A 10,442-nucleotide genomic window follows, 5' to 3' on the forward strand; every position below is an offset into this window, starting at 1 on the left:
CGTTAAGCAAAAATAAATTATTTAATGCAAGAATACACATTTATATTTAATTTATATAACTAACAAATTACATCTTCTAAATTTTGATGAAACAGTTATGGACTGAAATTATATGAAGTGGAAATTATAGAGAGAGCTAAATAGAATTAAATGTCATTCTTGTTAGCATAGATGAGTTTTGAATGATGTTTCTATTTCATTCTTAATTAAAAATTGAATGAAAAAGATAATTTATCATTTAAGGGTGTGATTTGTACATGCATGATCTCCCTTCTCCTCCTGCACAGCATAGTTCCTCCGTTCTCTACTCGTGGCAAAACGGACGATATATATAAAAACACTTCAACGATCAAGACATGTAGGTGTTCTAGAAAGTAGGTGTATTGGAGTATTATGTTTAGAGTACTAACCTTATTAGGTTGCCTTCAATAGTTTGAAACTATTTGAAAATCCCTCCAACAGACATAAAAAACTACTAGCTCCAAGATCAACAGGATCTTCATTTAAGTCATCAAGTGAGGGTAAGATTAGAAGAGTTGAATCTCTCAAGAAGAACACCTCAGATTTCAAACGGAGTCTTCCTTAACCCAAATACTCTAACATCAATTGAAAAGAACTCATTAACACAACTTCATATTAGTAATTTTTTTAAATAAAATTTATACAGATCCATGTTTGTATCGGAAAAGACGCAGAAGTTGCAAGATTATCACTTTATTTATGTCTCGTGGAGCCATGGTTCCAAACGAGATCCAATTATAATTCTAACACAAGTCAAATTCAAACACAGCGTACAAATAAAAATAAACTGCAACATTCGTCGTGAATTTATGCATATTTTGCAGCTATTTTCTGGAGAGATTCAAATAGTTCTCGAGGCCTGCTATTCATAGCCATATGATCTGCGCCTTTGATCTTTAGAACGTCATTGATCCCGGCATTTTGGATCATCCAGAGCTGATATTCGATTGGAATTGTAAGGTCCTCAGTGCAAACAATATAGGCACGTGGAACTGACCCATATCTCTCTTTGGAGAAGTTCTTTTGCTGAGACAAGTCTTCAACGAAGAGTGACGATGGCCTGACTAGAGTCTTGGCCAATTCAAGATCCTGCAAAATCCAATCCTTAATAATTTTGTTTTATTCAAGACTTAAAACTTCGAGGACTTTCCACCATATTACATTAGCTAGCTAGTAAGAGACAATTAAATGTGTGTTTGGATTGTGCTTGAGGTCTTTATTCCGTGGAAGTACTTTGGGTTACGTATTGTCACAATTTTAACGGCAAAACAAACACGCTCTTAAAATAATTTATGACGTGTAGTTACCTCAATGGGGGAAAGCTGGTATAATTCCTTGGCCAAAATCTCGGGACCCAACAATATTGATGTTTTATTTCCACTGGGAGCAAATTCAGTGTCGAACCATTCTGACGGTGGGATCCTCTCAATGTACTGTTGAAGTAGAAAATATATGTATTAGTGTATTTTTTTCACAGAACTTGCAAAAGTAAGAAACTTAGGTTTTTCCTGATGATATATATACCCTTCACATCCACTACTTCTTGAACTTTTTGAAGCTGAAATAATAATAATCAGTTTAATTCTAACTCAATTTTAAAAGCTAGTTTAAGAATTTTTTTATCGACAACAACGATTAATTTGTTAGTTTTATTAAAAATATTAATTGAAGAATTTGAACTCGACCATCACCTCTCCTTTCTCTTCTCCAACCATTAGGTTAATCTTACATCTTCATAAAATTTCCCAGGTAACCTCAAGACTAAGAAGCATACATTTTCCACGACATAAGATGGGCGGTATTCGGTGTCTGGAGCAAAAGCAGCTAAGAAAACACCAACTGCTACCTTTTTTGGGAATTTGTCCATGGCAAGTGCAATGTTAAGCCCCCCAAGGCTGTGACCAACTAGAACTACCTTCTCATTTTTGGGAATTGTGGCCATTAGGTGCAACAAAGGTTGAGAATATTGTGAGAAAGTATGAACATCGTCAATTTTCTTCATGTTGATGCCAGAAGCGGCAAGGTCGAGTGATGTGACCTTGTGGCCTGCAGATTCCAAGCGTGGCTTGAGTTTGTACCAACTCCAAGCTCCATGGCATGCCCCATGCACCAGAACATAATGCTTCTTATCTATGCAATTCCCTGAATTGTTCATGCTTATAATAAACATAAAAAAAAAAATATTTTTTGCTGAACTCATGGGAGACCTCTTCTTGTGTTGTTTTAGTTACTTTTGTATTCCTTCTAGCTATATATAGACAGAGAAATGGGTTGATACAAAAGGTTATTAAATTACAACCTCTAATTTGAGTTACTTAATTCTTATGATTTTTCACAAATCAGAACTAGAAACTTCTGAATTTTAAATAAAATAATTGTTAATCATAAAATAAATTAATTCATATGCATGCATACACATAAATTTTAACTTATTAAATGATTTAGGATTTGAATCCTAATTGATCGGTGAATATGAAATAAATTGTTTAGAAATAAGAATATTCAACTTACGATAATTTATCATTACTTTCGATGGAATAAGTCTGTATCATTACTATAATTAAAAAAATAATTCTAACTTATATAATCCCAAATTATATGAAAATGTTTGTCGAGCTATTCTAGTAGCTTGGCTGTCGTGATTAAGTTTGTTTTATACAAAAACTAATTTTAATAATTTTTAGCTTATTTTCATAAATTACTCCTATCAGTTTATAGTTTATATATAATTACTACTTCCTTCTCATTTCTTTTGATGCTTTATCTTTTTTATTTTTTTTCAAAACAATTTGATAGATGTTTTAAAATTATAAAGTCTATTTAGTACATTTTTTAAACTATTTTTATTTAACACCTACTAAAGCATCAAATATGGATGTATTGAATAATTAAGAACAATTTAGTCTAAATATAACAACTTTTAGTTTCATTAAATATTTTTTAATTTATATGTAATAACCTTAAACATAAAAAAATAAAAAATAAAAAATATTATTTTTTATTTTTATTTTTACTAATTTTACTTGAAATTCATTCCCATCCTTTTTATTTTTCAATTGAGAAACTCTTTTGCCTACCCTGTGCCCAACGTGACGTCATATTTTGTGTTTCATGTGTCATGTCTTTTGCTCTCTGACTCAAAATGGTAGCGCACATCCTTGATGACATCCACGACTAGTTCGTTAACTGCTGTCGCCATACTGTAACCATATTTTGACCATTCGTTTATAATGTAAAATTTGAAAATTATCCTCCAAATTTTTAAAAATCGATCTATATACTTACCAGTTGAAAAAAAACCGATATTGTGTAAAAATTATTTTTGAAAGAATAGTTATATATATATATATATATTGATTATAATTTTTCGTACAACTGTACTAGATTAGACGACTCTGCCACTGCTTTGCGTTTCGTATTTTATTTGAAAATGAAGACATTTTTAAAGTCGTGTTGGCATTGATTTTCTTTCTGAAATTGGAACTATTATTGCAATTCACGAAAGACTAATGCTAGATGAGAAAAAGGTCCAAGAAGCAACTGTACATGTTATAAACGGTTGACATGTCGTTCAGATGCAATTATCTCATTTATTAACTAATTTGTCTTATTGCTATCATATTAATATCGTGTTTTTTTTTTACAGATTTTAATATTGTGCTTTTAAGCATTTGAATATATACCAGTTTTATCATAAGTGGATAAACTCATTGTAAAATCAAGAACATGCCCCCAATATCTTCATCTCTCATACGGTAAGCAGCAAACGTTAACACGTGTATATTTTCCAATACTTTTACACAATGGATCACTTCTAGCTTGAAAATTACTTACCTCTTAATGCGCTCAACCATGAGTTTAGATGAATTTATATAATAACAATGGAAGTATATATAGAACCAGCATTTATTTGATAAGTTTCACTTATTGGTTAGCATGAATATATTGGAACTAACAGGACTTCATATTAGTAAAAAGAATAATTAAATAAAATTTATAGAAATACGTTTGTATCAGAAAAGACGCAGAAGTTGCAAGATTATTGCTTTATTTATTTGTCTCGCTCAGGGAGTCACGATTCCAAACGAGATCTAATTATAATTCTAACACAAATCAAATTCAAACACAACGTAGAAATAAAAGTTTCATGAATTTATGCATATTTAGTAGCTATCTTTTCGAGAGAATCGAATAGTTCTCGAGGCTTGCTATTCACAGGCATATGATCTGCGCCTTTGATCTTTAGAACGTCGTTGAACCCAGTATTTTTTATCATCAAAAGCTGATATTCCAATGGAATTGCAATGTCCTTAGTGCAAACAATATACGCACGTGGAACTGACCCATATCCCTCTTTGGAGAAGTTCTTCTGCTTAGACAAGTCTTCAACGACGAGTGACGATGGTCTTACTAAAGTCTTGGCCAATTCAAGGTCCTGCAAAATCAAATTCCTTATTAATTTGCTTTTATTGAAGGCTTGAAACTTTGAGGGCTTTCTGTAATATATATATATAGTTACCTCAATGGGGGAGAGCTGGTATAGGTTGTTGGACAAGAAGTTGGGACCAAAGAACATTGATGTTTTGTTTCCACTTGGAGCAAATTCAGTGTCCAACCATGCAGACGACGAGGTCCTCTCATTGTACTGTTCAAGTAGCAAAATGTAATAATGGTGAAGATATATATGAGTGTAATTCTTTCACTTTTTCTTTTCTTTTATTGACAATAAATAAGATGTGAAAGCGTGTACATGTTATGTTTATCCATTCAATGTATATTTTTGAATGACAAATATAAAGTTTTTTTTTTAATTTAAGTAATATTTTAAAAATATAAAAATGTTTCAAACTATAGAAAAATAAAGCAGCGCGGTGCATGTATTTTTGGGACGAGTTCGGATTGTTGCTTTGGCCTTCCCAATCCAATTTAGTTTAATATGCATTCACTTAAAACATATCAGGTTTTTGAATAATGCACATTAATAATAATTTTTTATTTAATAGATAATATTTTAAATAACATGATAATATATTTACAACGTTATTAACGAAATTATTTATTTTTAAATATATATTGTAATATATATATATATATATATATATATATATATATATATATCTTAATTTAACTTTTATACTTCTTTTACTCTATAATTTAATTATAAATAATATTAAAATTAATATATCACGTTAAAAAACTAGGTTGAATTTTGATTAGATAAAAAATTCAATTTCAATAAAATTCAAGATCAACCACATAAGAAAACTTCATATCACATCTTAACCCAAAACCTTTAGGCTCAGATTTATGAACTTTTCCTTCACTTATATGATGCTCAACTTTTTGTGACTTTACCTTACACCTGTATTCCAACAATTCGTTGAATTTTTGAGCTTCCTTCCTATGTGTAATAAAGGCTCAAATGAGAGGGACTCATTTGAGAAAGAAAAACAGTTACAAATCATTGCGAGATAAAGAAGGAGAAGGAAAATCATTGTGATTTTTGCATACCTACTAAAGAACATTTTTTTAGATTACAACTGCGAATTCGTTTACCATTAAATCGAACTGAGTTTTGGACAGAAGGTTCTAAACGCGTGATACTTTAAATTGTCTTGTTGGATCGGGAAAAAGATATATGTTAAGAGAGACAAGTGTTTCACATGATCTACTCTATATTTTGAAGTTTTATCTTGTCGCTATTGTAGCAATTAAGAGTTTGTTTTGATTTGACTGTTTGTAACATGTTTTATTGCACTTGTTAGATGCTCCCTTGTATCTTCATTGATTATAATGGAATTATTTATTTGATCTGAATGACCAGTGATTTTTATCCTTACATTGAGGGATTTTCCATGTTAAACAAACTGTGTCTCTATTTTCTTTAATTTCTATTTTGGGCTCTATAATTGATTGGTGTTTCTCACATATTTTTACAAGTTTAGAAAAATTCATATTACTCTATTATAAAGTTTGTTATTGTATTAAGCTATTTTCCATCATTAAGGACAAGAGTGAGCCCATCCCAACTCGTCTCTTGGTCAGCAGTCAACCTCACTGAATAATTGTTATAAAGATAATGATCACTTAAAAGATTTAAATTTTTACATCATATATGTCTAATATTATGTTTCTATACGAAAGCGTAGAATTAGGAAGTCAAAAAATGTGATCTGATGATTGTGATTGAAACATTTTTAATAAAGGAATTGATAGTTCCCTTTTCCACGGAATCCAGCCCATGCATTTATGTCTAAATAATTAGTTCCACAGTTTGTATTATTGGGCAGCAATTGCACTTGCAGAAGTAAGAAAATTGATAAAAAAAATAAAAAAAATCACAAGTAACCTCAAGACTAAGAAGCAAACCTTTTCCAAGACATAAGATGGTTGGTGATCAGTGTCTGGAGCAAAAACAGCTAAGAAAACACCAACTGCTACCTTTTTTGGGAATTTGTCCATGGCAAGTGCAATGTTAAGCCCCCCAAGGCTGTGACCAACTAGAACTAGCTACCTTCTCATTTTTGGGAATTGTGGCCATTAGGTGCAACAAAGGCTCAGAGTATTGTGAGAAAGTATCAACATCTTCAATTTTCTTCATGTTGATGCCAGAAGCGGCAAGGTCGAGGTGATGTGACCTTGTGGCCTGCAGATTCCTAGCGTGGCTTGAGTTTGTACCAACTCCAAGCTCCATGGCATGCCCCATGCACCAGAACATAATGCTTCTTATCTATGCATGCAATTCCCTGAAATGATCATGCTTATAAAAAACAAAAAAAATAAAAATTCTGACCTCATGGTACCTTCTTCTTGTGTCGTACTGTTGCAATAGGTACTATGTATTCCATCTCGCTATATATAGATGGAGAAATGGGTTGTCAATAAATTAAAGGTTATTACCAGCTTTGAATAATAATCAAATCACCACCGTCAAGATATATCCTATTTCACATATTTTTTTACAGCAATTTATTTTAAATAACAAAATTTTATGCATCTCACATCTTTGTTTAATGAATTTTACTTATTATTTTTCTTTTTTTTTTCATTAATTTTACTTGAAATTCCTTTTCATCCTTTTTATTTTTTAATTTAGAAACTCTTTTGTCTACCTTGTTCACTCTAAAGTGAAGTCATGTTTTGTATTTCGTATCTTTTGCTCTCACACTCAGAACGGTAGCACATATTCTTGATGACATTCACGATTAGGGCAACTTTAAAAAACTAATTAAAAAAAACTTATTATCAGTTATATAAAAATAGTTATAAAATTATAACCAATTTTATAAAAATGATTATTTTAAATAAATTTTCATTTAAAAAATAATTATAGTTATAAAACTAAAACTAGTTTTGCAGAAATAATCATTTTAAATAACTTTTTTTCATTTATAACCGATTAGATAACTTGTTTTAGATATAACTAATTATATAATTAGTTATATTCCTAATTAATTTTTACGTATTCGTTGGTTATGAGATAATATGAATCTCAAATTCATTGTTATATGATTAATATAATATATATTAATTTAATATTATTCCATATATTAGATGGAGTGACGGTGAATTAAGTTTCACTAGCACACCATATAAAGATGCCGTCAGTTATAGAATAAGATTAGACAATATGACAATTGAACATGTAATAAATATTAAACTATGGATTACATTGAAATTCAGTTGAGATTTCTGTTTTTAATAATTAATTAATTATTCAAATATTATTTCAGTTATTGCGGAATTTATATGTCTACTTTTTGGACATTGTTGAGTCAAGAGCTTTCGAAGACTCCTCCATATGATTAGCCTGCACCACACTAATTTGTTTGTTAACAGTAGAATGACAACAAGCGGATATAGATTAAACTTCAATTCTGCTTCCAACTAGGCACACCAAATCCCCCAAAAAAACAAGGACAAACTTCACAAAATCAACATGCAAGGTCAAATTGATACAATTTGGACTGAAAAACATACAAAATGGATAGGGTATTAACGACAATATCAATCAATGGTTTTACAGGGACAACCGATTATAGGACATGCAAAGCATTCTCAAGAATACTTGGTGTGATATCAAAGCAATTCTATTATTTTTTTATATATGCAACTACCAAGTAAAACGTCAATGAATTTTAAAACTGGTTAATCCTCAAGGACCACAAACATTGTGCAAACAAAATATAGTTCTACATATACACCAATGCCCCCATGTTGTCTCATTGGCAAGTGCACCAAATCGTGACAAGCAGTAAAGTTCTCGGAAGTCCGAGTGTCGAATCCACAGGGACTTTGTTTGTACTTAGATTAATGCAAACCCAATTTAAAAGCAAGAGATAAGAATTTAAAATAAAATATAAAGAAAGATAGAAGATAAGCTAAAGAAAAGATAAGATATTTAAAGATAAAGAAAAAGATGAAAGATAAGAAAGATAAAAGATTTAAATAAAGGATAAATTCACGATAAAATAATATTAGGAACTGACTTGCCTTGTCTGCCTAGGATGTATGAGTTTATGATTTTTTCTTTATCAATTAAAGTGATTCTACCCTACCCACATCTATTCATTTACTTGCCCCTGATGCCTCACGATGACAAGCCTATTCTACCTATCTATCTCCCAAATGCCTTTGCAAAGACTCAATAGATAAAATGCATGAAGTTCTAATTCTAGATGTTTGCTTTGACGCATGGGCATAATGCAATCACTCTATGCCTAGCAATGATTTTATTATGATATCTTTTCTTCTTGTTCTATTAGAAGTTATCATCTCCCGAGCGTCTAACCCCTAAAACTAATGCATGCATATCTTCTTTAAATCTTATTTAAAAGTTACCCTCTCCCGAGCATCTAACTCCTAACAGAGTATAAAGATGAGTATGCAAGATAAAAACAGAAAAGAAAATAGGAAAGAAAAACCTGGTATTGCATTGATAAATAGTGAAGAGTACATCATACATCACATTGGCTTCTAGGCCTGTCAGGCCCTAACTAAGGGTTTAGCCACTCATGGCCATTGAGGGCTTTACAAGTAGAAGAGGGGTGAAAGAAAGAAAGGGAGTAAATGAAACCCCTAGGAGAGGGGGTTCTGTCGTGGTCTGTCCCTTGGACTGGCTCTCTATTTATAGCTGCTGAAGTGGGCTTTGGGCCTTCGTAGGCGCGCTCAACGCGACACCTCCTCGCTCAGCGTGTGTAGATCGCGCGCTTAGCGCGCATGTTGCAGGCTTAGCGCACGCTTCTGTTAGATCGTGGGCTTAGCGCGTAACGCGTGCTCAGTGCGCGTATTGGACTGGGCCTGCTTCAGATTTTCTTCTTTTCTTCAATTTTTCTAGCCTTTTTGCTTGTTACACCTCCAGTTTTTATATCTGCAGCCAAAATTCAACAAAACATCAATTCTTTAATATTCAAGCGCAAATAACTGCTAAATAATTATTTTTAAAGACAATTTTGCCTTATTTTCTATCATCAAAATACAATTATTTAACAGTTATCACCCCATCACGGATCACGTTCAACCTAGTCCTTCAACATGGACTACACTCCACCAATTGCCCAATTACATGAATTCCTAAGCAATATTTTTAGAATTGATTGTGGCACGTCAACTTCAGCCCGTGAATACATGCATAACTTACAAAGCGAAGTGGGCCACTTTACTTATTGGATAAAATTATTGTGAGAAGTTATCTAAGTTTTCGTAATTCTCAAAACTTATTTCAAATTAGCACCATCAATAACAGAGATTTATAGTATCCATATCTTAAATATTTTCTTAATAAAAATATTGTATTGAGAGGAGTTGGCCAGAATTCCTCCATTGATATTATGATTTACATGGTTATTGGGAGAGCATGTTAAAATGTTCTTAATGCTGCATGTCTTCCCCAAACTCCTGAAAGTTATGTGTGGAAGTTGATTTTCTTCATCTGGCAAAGGTTTCTTTTTGTTGCCTACCTGATTGTTTTTTCTTACAGATATTCCCTCCCTTTGTTGTTGTTTTCTTTCAATTATTTCTTCATTCTCTTTCTTTTTTTCTTATGTCGTGGCCAAAGTTTCTATATACACCGTGCCTAAGTGAAATGAAGATTTTCAAATTCATGCATAATTGAACAAAATTCTATTGAAAAAAAAAACTGTAACTTTTAAAATAATAATAATAAATAGTTTGCTAATATTCTTTTAAAAAAAATATTCTCCCTTGGAGTTCTTTAGGCATTAATTTGTTATCTGCCCCTTGTACTAATTGAAGCGGAATGCTAATAGTAATCCACTACACAGCTTATATGTTCCAAAATATTTCCACGTGGAGTTTACTTACTTTGTATGCTTTATGAGTTAAATTGCATGCTTATAGTTGAATGGTTAAATTAATATGAATCAATTGCATGCTTAAATAACCATTTGAGGAATTGCAAA

General features: G+C 31.5%; 1 protein-coding gene and 1 pseudogene across 2 annotated transcripts; both read right to left on the reverse strand.

Annotated features, from left to right (window-relative positions):
- Positions 1-694: 694 nt before the first annotated feature.
- On the reverse strand, positions 695-2,229 carry LOC114370558 (salicylic acid-binding protein 2-like). Of its 2 annotated transcripts, none has more exons than XM_028327952.1 (3): positions 1,868-2,229; positions 1,329-1,454; positions 695-1,110 (listed from the first exon to the last, which is right to left on the reverse strand). In XM_028327952.1, exons 1-3 carry the CDS (start codon positions 2,219-2,221, stop codon positions 829-831), a joined length of 762 nt encoding a protein of 253 aa, XP_028183753.1. In that variant the 5' UTR covers positions 2,222-2,229; the 3' UTR covers positions 695-828. The 2 variants fall into 2 exon arrangements, with proteins under 2 accessions (XP_028183753.1, XP_028183746.1); XM_028327945.1 differs by having other exon boundaries at positions 1,796-2,229.
- Positions 2,230-4,112: 1,883 nt separating this feature from the next.
- LOC114369817 lies at positions 4,113-6,869 on the reverse strand (annotated as a pseudogene).
- Between the last annotated feature and the right edge of the window lie 3,573 nt (positions 6,870-10,442).

This window comes from Glycine soja, chromosome 2, assembly GCF_004193775.1.
Source record: "Glycine soja cultivar W05 chromosome 2, ASM419377v2, whole genome shotgun sequence".
NCBI lineage: Eukaryota > Viridiplantae > Streptophyta > Magnoliopsida > Fabales > Fabaceae > Glycine > Glycine soja.

What these genes read in the sequence shown, in the direction of transcription:
- LOC114370558 (XM_028327945.1), bottom strand. Translation starts at nt 2,221, where the DNA reads ATGAGTTCAGCAAAAAATATTTTTTTTTTTATGTTTATTATAAGCATG. An exon ending in CATCTTATGTCGTGGAAAAT is followed by an intron (nt 1,455 to 1,795) that starts GTATGCTTCTTA and finishes CTACTTCAACAG; the next exon opens with TACATTGAGAGGATCCCACC. An exon ending in ACCAGCTTTCCCCCATTGAG is followed by an intron (nt 1,111 to 1,328) that starts GTAACTACACGT and finishes TGGATTTTGCAG; the next exon opens with GATCTTGAATTGGCCAAGAC.